The sequence below is a fragment of the Scleropages formosus genome, chromosome 11 (genome assembly GCF_900964775.1).
Source record: "Scleropages formosus chromosome 11, fSclFor1.1, whole genome shotgun sequence".
NCBI lineage: Eukaryota > Metazoa > Chordata > Actinopteri > Osteoglossiformes > Osteoglossidae > Scleropages > Scleropages formosus.
The window spans coordinates 4,282,501-4,303,133 of NC_041816.1; the positions used below are offsets into that span (position 1 = coordinate 4,282,501).

General features: G+C 42.9%; 2 protein-coding genes across 6 annotated transcripts; both read right to left on the minus strand.

Moving 5' to 3' along the window:
- Nucleotides 1-178: 178 nt before the first annotated feature.
- LOC108934651 (wee1-like protein kinase 1-B) lies at nucleotides 179-5,387 on the minus strand. Of its 2 annotated transcripts, XM_018752624.2 has the most exons (11): nucleotides 5,098-5,387; nucleotides 4,388-4,918; nucleotides 3,999-4,210; nucleotides 3,566-3,629; nucleotides 3,315-3,487; nucleotides 2,952-3,220; nucleotides 2,774-2,869; nucleotides 2,602-2,687; nucleotides 1,640-1,810; nucleotides 1,390-1,535; nucleotides 179-1,283 (listed from the first exon to the last, which is right to left on the minus strand). In XM_018752624.2, exons 2-11 carry the CDS (start codon nucleotides 4,814-4,816, stop codon nucleotides 1,127-1,129), a joined length of 1,803 nt encoding a protein of 600 aa, XP_018608140.1. In that variant the 5' UTR covers nucleotides 4,817-4,918; nucleotides 5,098-5,387; the 3' UTR covers nucleotides 179-1,126. The 2 variants fall into 2 exon arrangements, with proteins under 2 accessions (XP_018608140.1, XP_018608142.1); XM_018752626.2 differs by lacking the exon at nucleotides 5,098-5,387 and having other exon boundaries at nucleotides 4,388-5,090.
- Nucleotides 5,388-7,516: 2,129 nt separating this feature from the next.
- On the minus strand, nucleotides 7,517-18,792 carry LOC108934506 (zinc finger protein 143-like). 4 transcript variants are annotated; one of them, XM_018752383.2, is made up of 17 exons: nucleotides 18,697-18,792; nucleotides 18,091-18,150; nucleotides 13,820-13,923; nucleotides 13,582-13,674; nucleotides 13,310-13,405; nucleotides 12,731-12,859; nucleotides 12,422-12,615; nucleotides 11,750-11,824; nucleotides 11,539-11,661; nucleotides 11,336-11,411; nucleotides 11,096-11,221; nucleotides 10,790-10,969; nucleotides 10,355-10,582; nucleotides 9,737-9,870; nucleotides 9,231-9,389; nucleotides 8,706-8,849; nucleotides 7,517-7,952 (listed from the first exon to the last, which is right to left on the minus strand). In XM_018752383.2, the coding sequence occupies exons 3-17, from the start codon at nucleotides 13,914-13,916 to the stop codon at nucleotides 7,869-7,871; spliced, it is 1,938 nt and encodes a 645-aa protein (XP_018607899.1). In that variant the 5' UTR covers nucleotides 13,917-13,923; nucleotides 18,091-18,150; nucleotides 18,697-18,792; the 3' UTR covers nucleotides 7,517-7,868. The 4 variants fall into 4 exon arrangements, with proteins under 4 accessions (XP_018607899.1, XP_018607896.1, XP_018607897.1 ...); XM_018752380.2 differs by having other exon boundaries at nucleotides 9,737-9,873; nucleotides 18,697-18,789; XM_018752381.2 differs by lacking the exon at nucleotides 18,697-18,792 and having other exon boundaries at nucleotides 9,737-9,873; nucleotides 18,091-18,159.
- Between the last annotated feature and the right edge of the window lie 1,841 nt (nucleotides 18,793-20,633).

The following is a 20,633-nucleotide window of genomic DNA, read 5'->3' on the forward strand; positions in this document are numbered from 1 at the left end:
TTAAAATCAATTTAGATTACTTAACCAAAATCCCAGTTTATAAGGTAAACGGAAGGATTTACTGCAGTACTTAGTAAAAGCACATAATAGAAAACAAACATTTAGATTTTCTCCTTTGAAAGAAAAAAGCAAATCAAATCTGACAATTTTATTAAAAGAACTGTGCAGTTAAACAGCAAACAAAATGAACTGGACAACATGAATATACAGAATCAGAAACTAACACAATATAAAGCATTGTGACCTAAAGTCAGTAGAAAGGTTATTCACAAGAGGAAACCTTAGAACATGGCAACATGTGATACTAATGCTACAGTCAGGACTGGGGGGTTTGAACACATGTAAATGGAACATGTTGAACGAGGAGGGAATGTACTTCTGGCACCAAATACTGAAGCTTAAACCTTTTCAGTAGAGAGAGAACATTTTTTCAAGTGGAAAAAAAAAAAAAAAAAAAACATGAACAAATGATTAACTTAATGTTTCAGCTGCATTTAAATGGATGGTTTCTTCTTAAGCAACATGGGTCACCAAAAATGAAACAGCTTTGTAAATCCAAGAAAACTGTTTTAGAGGATATACTGTATTTACAGTTCCATTTGAATCAACATGTTAAAAATCCAAATTAGTTTTTTTTTTTTTTTTAAATTTAAAACAAACCCTACCAAACCCAGACACGCTTAGAAGAAACATCTATAGCAGCAGATTGTACCTGGCAAGTTCAGCCATTGCCCTCAAAGTGCTCAGTTCCATGACAGTCTCACCTGATGCCCACTTCACCTCTTTCTACCTGGCATCCGGTATTTCACAGGCTGTAAGGTGCAAATATATAACCCCTTGTACACTCACACAGAGAGCTTCTGTAAAAACAGCAGAACTGCCATTGAGAAGAACCACCTTCAAGTGCTCGGGGCTCCACACATCCCCTTCACTGTGAAGGAAGTTATGATACTGTAGAAATTTTACAACGAGTTTGAACAATAACTATGTTACAAGTACTCAAAAGATTAAGTACTATCAGGACCTCAAGATTACCAGTTGTTAATCAAAACAAAAGGTTTTGAGCAACTTCCAAGGCGAAGAGTCAGTCGCCTAACACACACGCAGAGATCTGGATCTGCGACAGTCAATAAATTGTCAGGCTGACTGAGCGGTTCGTCTTCTTTCCTACAAGTCTGGACGTTCTGTTACTGGACAACACTGTCGAGCGGGTGAGAACTCTGTCCGTGTACAACATCCTCTCTTCAGCTGCAGCTTTAGCCAACTGGGCCTTCTTGAGCTCCCTGCCAACCAAGAGAAAAGCAATCAGTTTTCTCATTGCTCCACAAGTTTGTCTATTACTAAAACCACAAGCTCTGCAAAAATACTTAAGTCCTATGAGAGACATACTTTTGCAGCAGGGCGTTTTTGAACCTCTCGGCATTGAGCTCCACACGCAATTGCTCAGCACTCATCTTGGCTGCAGTGAGCAACACATGATGCTTGATCAGGGCTGCTGACGACGGCCTCCGTTCTGGCTCTGGATGGATCATGAGCTGCAGGGGGTAAAGTAAGAAACGGGTGACTGCTCATACATACATTGACGATAAAAATCGGAAATATTGCAGGCACTGCATCAGCAGCCGAGTGGAACTCTTACCTTGAGCAAATCCAAGAACTCTTGAGAGAGCACTTGTGGTATCAGGGGCAGTTTTCCTTGCCGAATGTCATGCCACTTGTCCCCGTTGGCAGGCATTGGTTCTGCCCCAGATGCACTGATCACGGTCAATCCCAAGGAGAAAATGTCTGCTTTTGTAAGGTCTCGGTAGTTCTGTATGGCAACGTTTAATAAAGTTGCATCAGTCACAAAGTAAAAATAATGAAAAAGCTATAACCTTTTTATTCCAAAGAAGGATGGTGTAGGTGTAGAGCTGCTTAGGCATATCAGTTGTCTTATTGTTGAAAGGAAAAGCTTCAGTCTTGTGGCGAGGAGGTTGGTGGCATATTTAAAGGCCAATAGGCTAACTGATACATCGGGACAGAAAGCAGGGCTTCCAGGATCTACAATGTTAAGAGTGTATTATAAGGGCTTCAAACTGGGTTGTTGGTAGTGAGATGGGATGCGTCTCCCTCCCATTTATGGACAAGACAGCCTAGTAAGACCATTGGTGGAAAGGTGGTGCAGGAGAGTTTTTATATTAATGAAGAGGTTCTTCTTTCTACTGTGGAAAAACCCATTAAAGGCATAAATAGTTGGTATAGTTCCATGTTGTGAAACTGAGGGAAGAAGTAGTGAAGGGTATTGAGGGCATCAATGCATCTCTCTTGCCTGGGAAATTAAAACTGCGGTGCTGGTGAGATGTGGAATATAGAGACAAACCACGTTAAATTTGCCACTGGAGCTACGTATGATGCGACCGACTCTGCAAAATGTTACGCAGTAGGTAAGCAGACACAGGTATTTTGTTTTCTGATGTTTTCTCTGAGGATTCATGTGCAAGATTGTGAGGTTGGTAGAACTAGGCCTTGTACAGCCCTTGATATAAGTGCATGGAATGTAACTTCTTATCTTGTGTATGTTGAATGTCACCAAAATTGTAAAAATTGGGGGGGGGAGATTACCTCTTGTAGGACTTCATTAGCCAGATACCTGCTGTCACCTTCTTCAACTTGAGGATTGTTGACTGTGGTAACATGGCCAAGGTCTCCTACAGGAAAGAAAGTTTCAGCATTATACTTTGAAATTCCAGAAACAAGTACATTTTGAAAGGACATTTCGAGAACAGCGATTTACCTATTTTATATACAACACTTGAAGATGGTCCATCGTCGTCATCATCATCAAATTCATCCGTAATAGCAACTGGCTTACGAGAGATGAAAATGTTGCCTGAAAATCCAAAACAAAGTCTTAGTTATCACTGTCAACATGGCATTCACATCCAATCATACCACATTTGAGAAGCACTCACTTGGCTTGATATCCATATGAACCAATAATGTGGAGTGAATATACTTGAGTCCACGAGCAACTTGCAGAAGCAGCTCCTTAAGCTCCAGCTCAGACAAAAAGCGCATGGTTCTGTAGTTCTCCAGGATGACGTCCGCAAGCGTTCCACCGTTGCAGTATTCATTCTGTATCAACATGTGGTCATCTTCCGCCCACGCCGAATAGTATCGGACCACGTGAGGGTGCTGTCCCAGCACCGCATGCGCATACACTTCTCTGAGTGCATTCTGCCTGCGGAAAAGTGCAGCGAGAGATTCAACGACTGCCATCTCTTTAGATCCTGCCCAGTTTCCTCAAATACTTGCCACGATAAATGCTCACTTACTCATCCACAGAGCCGGCCAGGGGCTTCTTGGACCGTTTGATGGCGTAGATGCAACCATCGAGCCTCTTCACACACTTGAACACAGAGCCAAACTCCCCCGATCCAATCTTCTCAAGCTCGTAAAATTCCGTGACATACCTTGAGGTCATGTGACTCTCCATCATGGTAATCCTCTGAAGCAACAAAACATAAAGTCGGCACATTATCCTCATACAAGCATTGAAATAAAAAAATAAGTAGTAAATACGCACCTTTAATGGAGGAATGACTTCATCTTCAGTGTCATCACTTGCTTCCATGTCCTCTCCGCAGGAGCTGCGGGTAGAGCAATGCGACCACTTTCAGTAACGAGCTTGAGCCGGAAGAACCGCTAGAGGGCAGCACTGAGAGCGCGGCGCGCACGTGGTCTACACTCGACCACGTGGACCGCCCGCCTCGTAGCCTGGCACTTTCTAAACCACAATTTTTTAACGGAACCAAAGACTAATCGTATTCATACCTCCTTAAATCTCTTTCGAAGGACAGTTTGCATTAAGTTCTTTGTCTCTTTAAAGCTCTAACGATCACTGCGGCTGAAGGGGTTGCGTGTGTAGTGCCGTTGTTGGGAAATTCAGCGAACAACTGGCACCAGAAACCGAATAAATGAGCGAATGTGTGATGAACGAAGCTCGACAGTCGACTCACTCGTTCCAGTGCGATCTCTTCCTGCTGTTCCTCTGCAGGGTCGCACTCTGGATGAGAGCGGAGTCGGGGGTGAAAGGGTTGATGTTAATGACGGGGGTGAGACTCCTCCTGGTGTCTGGGTCGCCCTTCCCCGCCGACTCCACATTCCAGCTGAGATCATCCACTCTCCGGCTGGAGGACGCGGTGCGCATCCTGGCTCGGGACAACAGGCTCTGCGCAACAGAGAGCAGCACCGCCATTCATTCAAGAATCGCTCGCACAAGTAACACTGAATGAATTGAATGCACCTAATTCCTGCGCTGATTTGCCAGTAGAGTCCACAACAAGAGTCCCCATCGTGCGCTCGAAAATCGCTGTTAAAACCTCGAATAATAACGCGGTTTACCTACCTTCGGGGTGTGCGGGGTGTCGAAGAGCCTCAGCTTTCGGAACGTTTTGTGCGGAGGGGTTTCGGGGCACTCGGGCATCGGGGAGCAGGAGCCCAGCCGGCCCGAGCTCTCCGTGGTGGAAGCGCAACTCTTCCGCGGGGACGGAGACGCTCTCGTGCCGATGCCGCGCGGCGATTTGAGCGGGGACGGCGCGCCGAGTCCATCCCACAAGTCGGCGTCCTCGTCCCCGGTGCGCCCGAGCGGACTGCACCCGCTGGCGTTCAGCTGCCTGCGCCCCGGCGGGGAATCCATCTCCGTGAAACCCGACTCTGGGCTGCCATCTAAGCCGCCCTCCTCCTCCTCGTCCATGTCCTTCGCAGAAAAGGTCAACTTCTGGCGGACGGATCCCACCCTGGGAGAGGAAGCGCACCGGGAAGGAGTGGCGCTCATGTCCCGCCGGGGAGAGCAGAGCGCGAAACTAGGGCCGCCTGGCTGGCTTCGGTTCGGGACCGGACCCCTCTCTTCTGAGTCTTCGCTAACGCCCCTCTCCTCCTGGAATATACACTTAGTTAGTCCTCGATACACTTCGATTGTGTTTCACTCGCTTGTTTACTACACTAAATCTAAGTTAAAACGAGTTAATAGCAACAATTAAGCAAGGAAGGAGCAGTTAGTGTCTCCACGCCTCATAACAGAACCCCGAGCGCTGCCTGCAGTGCCTGCCCACCTACCGAACACACACGAGAGAAGGCGAAAATGGCTACAGCACGTTCGGGCTTGACACACACTGTCACTGCGCGATTTCAGTCCACGATTAAGTTTAACGGTGCCTTAAATGTTTTAATTATCTTGCGACAAAACTAACTCGACAATACAGAAAAAAAGAAAAAAGTTTACGCGTCTTCTGTTTGTTTACTAAATTAACTCGAGCCACTCGGTTCTCCCAGTTCTGCCCACTTCGAACACTTCTGGCGACCGTTGGACGGAGGGTTTCGGTCATTATCCAATCAGAAGAGACGCTGCGCGTTTGAAATGGACGCTGTTCGGACGCAAACATCACATGTCTCGCGCGTGGAGAGGCTACGTCATTTTGGCGCGAAGAAGCAGCCACTCCCATGATCTCATTCGTCCCCAAGATTAGCGAAAGTGTTCGTTTCGCTGCTTTTATTTAAATAATGCAAGCTCTTGTTTTGTGTTCTTTTGAGCACAGATATGCGCTTGGGAAGTGGTTCAAACATTTATCAGTGATCGGTAGATGTAATATTAATGCAGTTTCACTAAATTAAACTACTCGGAGTAAATTGAGGATTTAAGACACTTTTACTTCTACTTTATCTGACTGATGCTTTTCTCCAAAACGACATACAATAGTAGTTAACTGACGCATTCGGTCTGGGTGTCTTACAGTGCAAGATTCTACACTGAGCTCCCAACAGTAATCACATACACACACTTATGGCAAGTCACCTGAAGCACTGATCGACTTCGGACTGCGAGAGGAAACCGGAGCACCTGGAGGAAGCCCGCGCAAGGAAAACACTACCTCCACGCAGATTTAGCGGGAAATTCTTGCTCGAGCTACTTACTGCGCCACACAAAGTTTTCATTTATATATTTATCTGACGATTTTCTCCAAAGCGACTTACAAATTACTTACGCATTTATACGCTTGGGTATTTTTATCTTACCGTAGCAATTTTAGGGTACGTACCCTGCTCAAGGGCACTACAGCTGTGATCCCAACCTGCGATCCTCAGGGCCAGTGGCAGCAGCGTTAATCACTACGATGCCATACATGATATACAAAGTATATGAAAAGGAACAAATGCGGGAATTACATGCTGCGAATACTTGAGGAGTCAATGTACGCGAATGCCGGGACAGCCCCGGTCCAGCTGTATGTTTCACTGAATAACTTGAGTGACCTGTTCACCTCTGCACTCAAAGACAAACATATTTCCGCGCTTTTAATGCCGCCTTTGTCTTGCTCAGTTTCAGAGGCTCACGTTTGCAGTAACTTAAGAGCTCCTTTTGGTACAAGTCAGTCTTCGCAGGTCTTTTGCGCTCTTTCTCGTCAGGCTTCAGTTTTTTTCAACTTTCTTGTGGGGCTCTTACATTACAGTTATTTATTTAGCAGACACATTATAGTTATTCATTTAGCAGACACTTTTCTCCAAAGTGACTTCCAATGAACTCTGTCTGTGTAGTGTTATCAGCCCACACACCTTACTCACCATGGTGACTTACACTGCTAGATACACTACTAACACTGGGTCACTCATCCATACATCAGTGGAACACACACACTATGGGTGAACCTGAACAGTATGTCTTTGGACAGTGGGAGGAAACCAGAGCATCCAGCGAAAACCCATGCAGAGATGGGGAGAACATGCAAACTCCGCACAGACTGAGCAGGAATCGAATCCATGTCCTCTAGCACCACCCCGGCGGTGTGAGACAGCAGCCGTACTTGCTGTGCCACCAAGCCACTCAAGCCCTTTTTGGTATTAATGGTTGAATGAATACGGTACAAAAGCAGCCATTACTGTCTAAGTGTAAAGTTTGAACGCTTCTCCGCTACATAGTAGCTGGGAAACGGCGATACAGCTTTATCAAGCAATTCATCAAGTAAATTAAGTAATATTCACTACTGAAGTTATTGTGTCCATTTTAAGGTGATTTGGTGACATTTTAGAATAAGCAAGTGTAAATTTTGGGCCTCGGGTGACGACTTAACGATACGGTAATTCAGTTGGCGGAGCCGTTTTGTCCGGAATACATAACCTTGGTAAAGTGCAGGAAGACTGGATATTCAAAACTAACCAATCTGGACAAATGCTTCATAACTATGTAAACTGATTTGTACCATTAACTAATAAATACAGCACTGGCTTAAATTACGAAGAAGTTTTTAAAGATTTCTACTGGATATGTGAACTGAAGCAGTGTGGTTTTGCACCCTTTGGTTCGTTGTGCGAGAGCATAGCAAGATATCTTCTTAAATATAAAATATGACCACTAATTATTTGTTCTTTACTTTCAGGTTAGTCTGTTAATGGTGAGTATTTCACTATTGCTATAATAAGATGGCATGAACACTGAAAACTGCTCACACCAACATATTTGCAGTAATGTGGAGCAATGAAAGCCAGGAGAGTATTGCTTTAATAGTTTCCAACAAAGCTCCTTCCTTATTCCTACATTATCAAAGGTCAAATATACAGAGTAGAAGCACTAACAGCATATTGACATAAGTATATATTTGACAAAAATTATAAAATTTGGAGTTCAAATTGATTAGGACTTCTCATCAGTGCTTCAAATTTCACAAATATGTTTCAGCTGAGGTGGAATGATGTACCACATGGATATTTAAAATATTTACAAAAATCAAGACAATCACCTATAAGCAAATTGCAAGAGCCCTTGTTGAACATGCAAGAAACAAATTTTCAGCAAATTTTTCCCTGAACACTGTAGAAGCCAGTAAGCGGATGTGTTATTCTTCCAGGCCTGGAGTCTCTCCGTGTTGTATTCTTGAGGCTATTCGAATTGCTTCTTCCAGTGATGACTGTTCACTGAGCTAAACGAAAGATTAAAAATTACATCAAGCATTTAAATATTACATTGAATTATGCAAAATGTCTTTCATTATTAAAAAACTTAATATGATTTAATTACATTCTAAATTAATAAAGACCTTAAGAACAATAAAACTATCCCCCCCCCATACAAAAATCTTCATCCCAAATCTCCTTCCCAAAAGATAAATATTTGTTAAATAAATAAATAACTCTGAGGTACTGAAACGTTAAACCAGGTTTTCCGTTGGGCACTTTCTGCACATTTTGATAACCAGTAATAAATCTTCCTATACTTTAATAAATTATCGGAATGCAGGCCTCTTAGGCAGGCAGGAAGGTGCTTGAAGGCTGAACATACAGACATTAGCACCCCAACAGTCGTAGGGTTACAACCTTCTTTATGACACATCCTGTTCCTAAACCCCTTTCCTGTGAAAGTAGAGAGCTGTGGTTAAATCAGCCCTGAGAGCTACCAACCCTTGATACAGCTTGAGGGCAGTTGTTCTAGCACGATTCACAAAACATACTTTCATAAAGATATGTTGCTATTATTCACAGTAATATTTAGGCCTTTCGCAAATACAAGTTCCAATGACATTTGAAGTAGAAACACAGATTGACAATTTTTTTCCACAACGATATCTAATGTAAAATAACATTGTGTAATTTATGCTGTCTCATGTTTTCTCACATGGACTATATCAGTGTAATCTGATACATCTTGTGATTTCTTCATACTCATACTGTCCTACCTGAACTGCAATCTGGGTACCATTGGAGGTGGCCAATAGCGTGACAGGGTGAGGGTTGGTCGTCACCAAGTGATGCTCATGTTCCTGGTCCATCGCCGCTTGAGTGGTATGGAATGTGGCTAAATCTGGGGTCACAATGGTTACCTGCATGACAGACAAGAACTGTCAGACATAATGCTTCACACTGCCTTAGCGCTCCAAGCCCCCAGTCAGACTGCTGACTGCTAGGTTAAAAACATGAAGGGGTCGTTTTAGAAAGGTACTTTCCCTAACTGTTTGTGGAAATACCCACATATTAATAAACTTTAGGAATGTACTACACAATTAATGATCTGTGAAACTATAAAAAAAAGGTAAAGTACCAAAAATTCCTTTAAACCAAGCCTTTTTTACTATCAATGTGCATTGCTTTATTATTACGTCACAAAAAAAAATGGAAATTTAACTGTTTCCATCACACATTCAGATTTCTGACAATCTTTCAAGCAGATACTGATAACCGACTAAATAATGGAGAGAACGTACATGTTCATCTGAGCCATCAGCTGCTACCATGCTCACTGCATTTGCTACCCCCGAAGAGAGCACTGCCTCATGGGTTGGTACAGTGATGGTTGTGCCGTCCTGTGTAACCATGGTGATTGTGCTTCCTATTGCCTGCACATCGGCCTGAGATATACTGACCTGAAATTACAAATGAACATCACGTGCACTCGATTCTTTAATTTTACTAAATTAGATACTTTTAAAAGAGAGAGAAAGTTATCATTTATGAAATATTTAAACTTGAAAATATTGACTAATGTTGTCATGAAGGAGTCATCTTAAGTGTTAAGGAGCTACATTTGTGAACAGGTTACTGTTGTATCCCTTTAGAAGTCACACATTAAATGGTAGATAATCATCATACCCGTCAAAAAAACAAGTGTAGTGAACTGTAGAGAGTATAATTTACAGTAACTTGTTGCTGCTTAAAGAAACACCTTGTACATAACTTTGTTGTTGCCTGATTCTATACTGTAGCAGCTGACCTGTTGAGTTCCATCTTGTGTAATGAGAGCCATGTGTTGATGTTCAATGACCTCCGCTGTTTCAGAAGACACCTGTTCCGAACCAGAATCTCCCTCTTTCTCTGAAACATAGCTCATTCCAGGGTCATCGATGGCTTCTGGGGCAAAACAAAAAACATCAGCTCCAGACAAAGACATTCTAATAAGAACTATCATGGTCAAACCCTGTTTCATAGATTGTATAGCATACATGCAGAGACATTCACCTTTACTGTAACTCCTGCTTTGCAAGTAATGATACGTTTTGTACTTTTACATGAACCGACAACTTAAGACTTCAAAAATAAGTAGAGAATTCTCAAAAACAATTTAAAATTTGCTCTACTTTTCATTGCTATAGTCTTAAGATGGATTTCTTGACATTAGAACTGTTTTAGGAAATACGAAGAAAACGCATAAAATAGCACTTTCAACTTAGCATGTTTAAAGTGTCACAATCGCTACTGTCCCAAAAACACACCATAGTTGTCAAAAAAAATTTCAGCAGTTGCAGATGAACTTTTCCCTCTGAAAACCCCAGAGTAAGGCCCGAGTGTTGAGAACTTCCCGTCAGTGCATGACATATCATAAAGGTCTGACCTGCAGGGGGCTCGAAGTAGGCCTCCTGCTCTTCCTCAATGGGCTCCGTGTCATCGTGTGCGGTGCGCTTGTGCATGGCCAGTGTTGAAATCTGCTTGTACGTCTTGCCACAGTGGTTGCAGACGTATGGCTTGCAGGGTGTGTGGACGACGTGGTGCTTATACAGGCTGGAGTACTCAGTGAAGCGCTTCTCGCAGCCTGGCACTGCACACACGTATGGCTTCTCCCCTAGGGATGCAGCGCATGTCAACATTTAGCAGCTCGGGACAGACAAACAGACAATCTTCACTCTGTCCTTCTTATTCATTGGATCAAATGTGGTGCGATACAATGAAATGCAGCACAGGAAACTGCTGACGTCCAAGAGCGCAATCAACATGAATCTTAGCAGCTATGAAGTTACTGTTGAGAGAGCAGCACTGGTTTGCTACATACCTGTGTGAATCCTCATATGGTTCTTGTAGTTGGTGGCACTGGCAAAGGCCCGTCCGCAGCCCGGCTCCGAGCAGTAGTAGGGCCGCTCGCCTGTGTGGGTACGAATGTGCACCTTGCGTATGTTGGAGGTGGTGAAGGAGCGCTCGCAGCCCTCAAACGGACACTTGAATGGCCTTTCTCCTGTACGAGTAAAGGAACATGTGCTTATCCACAGGGCCTTGTGACATAGCCCACAAGGTAACAAACTTAAAGGCTGATTGAAAATCTTGTTGATGTGAAGATCAACACAGCTGCACTGTAGTCTACCTGTGTGCGTTCTGATGTGCTTCTGAAGGTCTCCTGATGTCTTGAATGACTTACGACAGTTGAGCTCCTGACAACGATACGGCTTCTCACCAGTGTGTGTCCTTGTATGGCTCTTTAAGCCGTATCCTTTAAAAAAATAAAGAAAAAAAAAAACAACAATCTGAAACGCTTGGGAAACACTACACAGAGGAGTCAAGAAAAAGGACACAATCGGGGTGGGAGTTTTGCTTAGATAGTTACCTGTGGCAAACTTTTTGCCACAACCTGGGTGCTCACACAAGTATGGTCGATCTCCTGTGTGGGATCTTTCATGTACCTGCAAACACAAGATCTCATTTACTGATCATATCTAAATGTAACACAAGAAAAACTATAAATGCTGAATACTTCAAAGGACATTAAACAATCAGATGTCTATCTGTAAAGCAAAGATAAGGCCCTACTTTCAGATGGTGGGCTGTGGTGTAGAGCTTCCCACACCCACTGTATTCACAACGAAATGACTTCTCTTCTGTGGACGGGACCTTGACCACACTGTTGCTGGCCCCGTGATCCTGGAGAACGATCTGAAAGCGGGGTGGACCTCAAGTTTCTTTCTAAAATATAGGTGGGACAAGAAGTGGTGGTACTACCCGTGTGAACCAGTTAAATTACCTGCATCTGTACACCACCATCCGATCCATTGCCGCCAAGCAACCCTGAGGCTGTGACACATGGAGTAGTCTCCACCTGAGAAACACAGAAAAAGGGTCAAGTCTCACGGAATGCTCACAAAGCATTTCTTGAACTATTCTTAAACACAGCTATGGAGGTATATTGATACAAATAGACCATGTCTCAACATGCTTTCAGTAAAACCCATGCATTCTGTTCCTTCTCACTTTGCCATTTCATTTACCATTTTGTCAACAACAGCATTTTACAAATTTATGCAGGAACAGCTCACATGGCAAGTGCATAGCTCAAAGTTAATAGCAGTGCAGGAGTGGGACTGGAACCAACAACCTTCAGGTTACAAGTCACTCACTCTAAATGCACAGTACAGATTTTTTTCCCACTGCAGTGATGCCATCTGAAAAGCACAAGCACTGTGTAATGCATATTTTCAAAGTCTGAAAAAAAACATTCACTTTTATGTGAGAAAAGAATGCAACTTATGAAACTTCCTGAAAGTAAACGAAACTCAGGTTTCGGCAGGCTGGCATTAAGTACGATTCATGGTTTTACTGTTTCTCTGTCCCCAAAACTATGAATCATACTTAATGCTAGAGTCTGCAGAAATATGCACTGTAGATAATTGCAGGCAGAACATGAAGAGCAGCCCACCTTGGCGGTGTAATGTTCCAGAACGCTGATGGTTTCAGAGTCGATGGCACCCTCGGCATGCAGGTTTGACACAGTGCCATCAGCCTGGATGGCTAGGATGGTGCTGGACTGGGGTACCTGCACAGCATGCTGAATGTACGCAGTGGTGCCATCTTCCAGCTGTACAGCCTGCAGGGCACCCTGATCATACGACTCTGGAACAACGATAACAGATGTTATAACTCCACAAAGATGCTGGACTGCCTCTAGAAAGTTGCACTGTTTACACTGGTTCATGCAAGCAACCAACAGAGAACACCTGGCACATGCCTTTGGGAGCGTGGTGAATGTAAGCAGTTGTCCCATCCTCTAGCTGCACAGCCTGACCATCCTCCAGTCGCAGACTGTCACCTCCTACAACGTCACACAAAGGTGAGCCGGTCCACGGCCCCGTTTCCTCTTTTCCACCATTAGTGTGGTGAGAAACAACAGGGGGAAAAAGCAAAGCTTTAGTATAATGATTTACTCTTCCATGTTAAGTTATTAGACTTGTTTTCAATATTTCAACCACGCAAAAAAATCTTAGTACTTTGTTCCATTTATGAGGTACGGTACATCAGATAAATGTGCAAACCATATCACATCACTAGTTAAATTTAGTCATTTAGCTGATGCTTTTCTCCAAAGCAATTTACAATGTTAAGGTTCCTACATTTACCTATTTATACAGCAAGGTTATCTTACTGGAGTAACTTTGGTTAAGTAACTTGATCAGGGATACTACACCTGGAGGTGGGATTCAAACCTGCAACCTTTGTGTCCAAAGGCAACACCTTTAACCACTACACTGCCAGCTAACCAGTACACTACCATATATTCCTGTAGTTTAAAAAGCACTATGAGACACACCTGCTTTTGGCATGGAAACATGTTGAACATAAGCAGCAGATCCATCTTCCAGCTGAATAACTTGACCATCCACTAACTTCCCTTCTGAAACAGAAACTTTAACAAACAATTCCACTCAGCTTCTTGCCTGCTCGGCCCTCTTCAGGTTTATTCTTTTGCTCATTTGTACTATCTAGGCAATTTTCATTCTTTTTTTTTTTTTTTTTTATCTCCCATAACAACATTATAAACCGAACTGAACAGTCAAGCTGCACATTTCAAAAAGCCCTTACCTTTGGGGTTGTGCTGAATGTATGCTGTGGACCCATCAGCCAGTGTCACAGCCTGCAAACTAACTGTATCCATACTGTCCACCGGATCGCCATCTATGAGGGGAAAAAGACGTGCTCACTTATTGAATGGAATGTGGCAGACAAAGACGCAAAGGAAATCGGTGAGTAACTTATGTCACAGTGATTTTCAAGCTGTCAGGTAATACATCTTGCAGTACATCAAGGCCTACGCTCTCACCTGTTGCCAAACAAAGTGTGACATGCTGACCCTCTCCTCCTTCATTCTGGAAGTCCACCACACTCTGAGAGTCATGGTTAATTTGAGCCAACAACATGGTTTCCCTGGAGAAGAAACACATTCATTCATACACGAGGCATGTAAATGGTCAGCTGTCAAGAGCAACACAGGTTCACTCGGTGTCAGAGAGGGCAAAAAGGCAGTGTGTGTGCAGAAATTATAATATATTTGGAAGGTATACTAAAGTAACTGTAAATGTTCACATACCTTCCATGGCAATTTTAATTGATCCCCACACCAGACTGAAATATTCTGAGAAACTGCTAGGAGAGGTTTGCTTCTTTGACATTTGAAAAATCATGGTCTTTTAAAATGTTCTGAATAAAAAAAACTTTGCATGTAAATATTTACATTAATTCAGTTACCAGATGTTTCTCTCCAAAGTGACTTCCAATGAACACTATGTAGTGTTATCAGCCCACACACCTTATTCACCGTGGTGACTTACACTGCTAGATACACTACTTACACTGGGTCACTCATCCATACATCAGTGGAACACACCCTCTCTGTGTCACTCACACACTATGGGGAAACCTGAACAGCACAGCTTTGGCGTGTGGGAGGAAATCAGAGCCCCCAGAGAAAACCCATGCAGACAAGGGGAGAACATGCAAGCGGGAATCGAACCCATGTCCTCTCGCACTACCCAGGCGCTGTGAGACAGCAGCGCTACTTGCTGCGATACCGTGTCGCCCGTGACTGAGGTGGGTGATGACGACCTCACAGCAGCTAGTGGTTATAATCTATGCTACGAAAACACTGATTACTGACTAGAGTGGTTATTAATACTACAAGTTGGAGGATACCCATTCTTTCCTGAAGGATTAGAATCCAGTGAAAAGCAGAATGAGCAAGTGTCATAGCTGCAGAGGACATGGACTAGTGCCCTGAATTTCAATGGTGTGGACCTCACTTGCCGCTAATGCTGATACCCATGACCAACGCTGTCAGCTGGAATCGGTCCAGTATAAAACATAAACATGACTGAATAAATGAGTCAAATACCCAAACGCTCATAAAAATGCCAGCTAAACAGTGCTTCATAGAAACAATAAAACAAGAACATGATTTGTGTGGTCAGTTATCCAGTAAAATATTGGAGCACAAGCCCATACTGCACAGCAGTGCACTGAGGAGTTAGTATTATCATTACTGTCTTACTCATACTTTACTGTTTTTGACTGCCATTTTTTTTCTTAAACTGTTTTTCATTGCCTTTAATCACCATGCAGTTTGGCTCCACCCTGTATTTCTGCTGTTATCTCTATATAATAATTCTAATTGTAATAATTGTTAATTTATAGCATGTCCTAGTTATCTTTGTGTATACCTATATATGTATGTATGTACATATGTGTATATAATATGGATAAATGTATATATTTATAGATATGTATAATATACACACACACGTTGTCTGAACCGCTTGTCCCATACGGGGTCACGGGGAACCGGAGCCTACCCGGCAACACAGGGCGTAAGGCCGGAGGGGGAGGGGACACACCCAGGACGGGACGCCAGTCCGTCGCAAGGCACCCCAAGTGGGACTTGAACCCCAGACCCACTGGAGAGCAGGGCGCAGGCCAACCCACTGCGCCCTCTATGTATAATATAGATATATAATACGTATACTATCTATACATACAGGGTACATTATGCTTGCTACTGTTGTACATACTTTAAAGATATATATATTTATGTATATTCTTACTACTATCTGCTCAACAGCTTCTGTACATACTCTGCCATATCCTATTTTATTTACTTGTTGTACATAAATTTCTTATTTTTAACTGCACTTGTTCATTTGCACAATTCTACTATTTGCACTTCTGGTAGATGCTAAACTGCATTTCGTTGCTGTGTACTTGTACTATGCAGTCACAATAAAGTTGTATCTATCTATCTATATATATATTCACACTGGTCATCTTGCATTTTACACCAATGCATTAATGTGCTGCTATTATTCCTACTATCAATTATTGAACATCAGTTCATTATCGAAACCAATATAAAGAAATTTATTGGATATATTTATAAGATTCCTAGGAAGCTGTCCAACTGAGTGTTTTACAGAAGGTGTAGAAGAACTCAGCCCTGTAGCATGGACGGCTTGGGAGACGGTCAACCCTTGGGGTGTGTCCGAGACGGCTTTCTACTTCCGGTGCACCTTTCCAAGATTGGGTGGCACATTAGAACTGCTTATGAAAACAATTACAAAAGAGGTGATCACCTAATGCTGGGTTACACCCTTGAAAAACCTGTAGTCCCAGTCCATGTCAGAGGTTCTATATTCCGGATTGGAGTTTATGGTCTACGGTCACTTGCATGTACGTGAATTCCCGAATCTGGCATCCTTCAGGCGTCTGAAGAAAGCCAGGATGTCCACTACGGTCCTCACCACTTTCTACAGGTGTGCGGTGGAGTCCGTCCTCACAGGGTGTATTACGTCCTGGGGTGGCAGCTGCTCCATACAGGACAAAAAGCCCTACGGAGGGTGGTCGAAACGGCTCAGGAAACCATCGGTCGAGGACACCTACACCACACGCTGCCTCGGAAAGACGATGCGCATCATGAAAGATCATAGTCACTTTCCTTTTCCCTGCCATCTGCAAAACGGCTTAGGTCTATTCGAACCCGCACTGCTAGGTACAGGAACAGCTTTTACCCCAGTGCTGTAAGAGTATACAACACTCACCAATGCGCCACCTTTAGTAACTAGAGTTGGATTGCTCCACCCAAGCACATCGGTAGATCACATAGTCACTTGAAGCATTCTCATGTTCTGAGTTCTCTGGCTGCCTACTGGTATTATTGTTATTGCTGTTATCGTTATTGCATTACTCACTATCATTGTCATTGTTTCGTCCAGTATTTCTATCGTCTTTCTCCATAGTCTGCGGAGAAGCATTCACGAAGAATTTCACGATACTTGTGCACGGTACTGGTACCTATGACAATAAACTTGAAACATCTCTCTAGACTACAGTCTCTGCCACTCATCTCCTACGACCACACAGAGAGACACGCATTAATGCTAAGCGTTCAGATGCCTAGCATGAAGCATGGTGACAGACATGGAAGAAAAGCGTGAGCTTGATGGGGAGAAGTTGACAAATTTGACCAGAAGACAACCTGGGGAGGGAAAAATAAAGATGCCTACAGCGGACAACAATGAATGAATGGCCGGGTCTCAGGAGGTTATTATTGTTCCCACTAAAGTTATTCCATACTGCACAAAAAATCCATCGACGCGTATTATAAGATATGACTAATAATCACATCGCCAACATCATGTGTATAGTAGTAGTAGTGTGTACAGTCAGTGTTGGCCCATCCGGCGTCATGGACTCGGAGCCGAGTACTTCACTGAGGCGCAGGTTCACTTTGATAACTAACACCGCTTCTGTGGAACAGCATTCATTTTCATACCTAAACGCAAATGAATTAAGCAGTGCTGCAGGAAAATATTTCGTCTTCCTTAAGTTTCGCGAAGCTATAGTATATTTATAAAACTAAGTCAGCGCAGCGTGTAGCTAGCTTCGGTTCCACACACCGCGTGAATGAAGAGATGGATTTTTCTTACTCGTACGGAAACAGGACACGTTCATATCGTGCTGTCGTGTCAAACACAAATATTGTTATGTAACTGAAGCGAAGGAAACAAGTGAAGTGTCTGATTCAGTGTGATAAGCTTGTTTACAGTAGACGAAGGCTTCGAAGGAAGCCCCCGCAACTACTTCACTTATCACCGAGATTCATTGCAGTCTCTGATTTTGCTTCAATTCGCTGGCTCTTGACTAGTCTGACTGATGCAGGCGTGTATAGAGAGTTAATTTCACGAGGGTAATGATAGAAAAATACTAGCGTGGAAATACAGCACAGAGACAGCAGTGAATGTGGAGCAGCCGTGTGTCAGTGTCAGTACTGCTGCCGGCCCCGTGCGAAACTTGGACACGACGCGCGCTCCCGCGCGCACCACGAGCGGAACTACAACGTGGAAAGCAACTAATTATTTATAAAGCCTTTCGACTTTCGCTCGTTTCTATCCTGTTTCACTACTGTTTATTCGCTGCTGCTACAGCCTCCCTACACCGTACACCAGCCCCCTTCGTTAGTTCCTTCCACAAATGGCTGTTTGAAAGAAGGCACACTGGGTAAAAAAAAAAAAAAAAAAAAAAAAACACACACATTTATATACTAACCTCCGGAATTTTCCAACAATCCCTCCGTCCGACCACCATGCATCAGGGCAGGAAATGTTCCTAGGCAGAGAAGCCCCGGCAAATGAATGAAAAAAAAATCTGCTTCCGCCACAGAAACGAGAGGACTCTGATTGCTTGCCAAGAAACAATTGCGAACAATCCCCCACTGCTTGTGGTCTAACGCCCTGTCAATCATTTTCCGAGCAGAGCGACCAGCCCCCGATTTTAGGTTACACAGATTGCGGGGTTGAATTTGGGCGCCATTTTAATCTGTAGAATGTAGCTGTAAATTTTAGAAAATAATACATTTTCGCGGAAGCAACACAACTCAGTTTGTTTTCATGTATGCACTATAATAATTATGAGTTACAGAAAAAGTTTTTAAGGATATGAGATTTTATTTGTGCTCTCTGTAATGGTTCCCGAATTGGCAGCCATTTTGAAAACGTTTCGGTTGGGCTAAGTCTTGCTTTTTAGCCTTGTTTTGGGCTCAAGTCAAGACACATTTTGCACGCTATGTATTTTAACAGCTGTTGGATTACCTAGGATAGTGATTATTATGTATTACTAAGTGTCCATGTATAGAAGTAGTGTCAGTAGACGCACTCAGTGTCGCGTTGTGTAGAGCTAGTTCTTGCAGCCAAAAATGCTGTTCACTTCCAGTACTGACTCGCCCAGATTCATCTTACGTCGAAATCTCTGCGAAGCTGAAATAAAATTTCAGGATTAATGAAAATGTCATGGATTCACTTAGCACAGTAACCACATGCAAGTATGGAGCTATAGTATTTGCTTCTTACCTTCGAAAGTGTATCACCAGGGTGTTGTGAAAGTATAAGTCATTATTTTTAGTCACCACACACTATGGCATAGTGAAGTGAAAAATATAGCTACAGACAATATCTTTAACACCACCAACAATGAGAAAACAGACCCACTGTTTTTTTTTTAAATAGTTATATTTGTTTTCCCTCCAATTTATAGCCTTCTGTAATTATGTTGTCAGTAATTGTATTAATCAAAGTTTACAATTTTACATGTACAGCTATATGACTTACTGTAACAATGGAGGTCACAGCATGCTCAAACATCCAGCTTCAGTGTCTTATCTGAGACCCCCTGTCCTTAGCCCGTTATAAAGATTGGGAAGAGTGAGAAAACAGCTCCATTCCCTCTCCTCGGAAGAACGTTGTGCTTTTTCCTCTTTTCTATGATCTGTCATAATGAAAAGAAAGTCGGATCATTCCTCATTTCATTCCTGAAGTTGGCCAAAGTTGTCATTTGCTGGCACCACTACAGTCCAAAACTGGTACCTACCAAATTTCTCAGTCTCTTTGAATAGTGGTTAGAAAGTGCTGCCTTTGGATTCACTCCTTTCCTATACCACATGTTCTTTGTTGGGGTGCTGGGTTGATCCCCCAGAAGAACAATCCGCAGCTCCTGTGCTGCTCATCCCTTTTGTTCTGGAAGCAGTGTCTAAAATAATGAATGTCACAAAATGACAAACAATACTGAATCCCACTGCTGTCATCCCTTTGAACAAGGTCCTTACCCTGAATTTCCCCAGTAAAATTACCCAGCTACATAAATGGGTAAATAGTTATAGGTAGCTTAAGATTGTAAGTTGCTTTGGAGAAAAGTGTCAGTTAAATGAATAAATATTAATGTTTAGCTTGCCAATAACAGTAGGTGGCATAGTAGCTAATTATACAGACTTCTACCCTGAAGATTGCTGATTCAGGTTCCGTTCACTTTTAGTACTGAAGTGTCTTTCACTGAGGTACTTCTGCAAAAATGGGTCATGTGCTGTAATTAGAAAAGGTATGAGTTAAAAACTTTTGAATGTTAGGTAATTAGCAAATTATAGTAAGAGTATTAAATAAGACTTCATCGGGTCAGTTAGATTTGTCTTTAATGTAACTTTTACAATTGTGTTTTAATACACTTATACACCTGTAATACACTTCTGCCATGAATTAGTCACTTTGCTTTATAATGATATACACTTGTGACCCAGTACTGTGTGGCTTGTTCGTTCCCCTGGTGAATATAGTCACACTACTCAGGGTTGACATCAAAAAATGATGTTAATATGTGCAAGAGGTTTCACTGGGTTTAAACCCACACATCACATACACACATTGCCTGAAACCGCTTGTCCCGAGCGGGGTCGCGGCGAGCCAGAGCCTAACCTGTCAACAAGGAGCAAGGCTGGGGTAGGGTGGGGACGCACCTTGGACAGGACACCAGTCCGTCACAAATTGTGGGTTTAGTGGGTTTAAACCCACCATGGTGAAAAAAAATCTTTCTGTGTGTTTTTTAAACCACTGTTCTGTCTCACTCCCTCTAGGCTTGTCTGATTCAGGTGAGGGGTCTGCTTGCATGCCTCTGCTCTCTGGGTTTCATCCACTTTATTTACACACATATAAACCCAAATACAAGTAAGTAGCATGTATAGTAATGCAATGCTAAAGAATTCTTGATGGCAAAATATGTGTTCTGCCTTGAAGATGGGCTGCAGACTCACGTCATGAGTCAAGTAT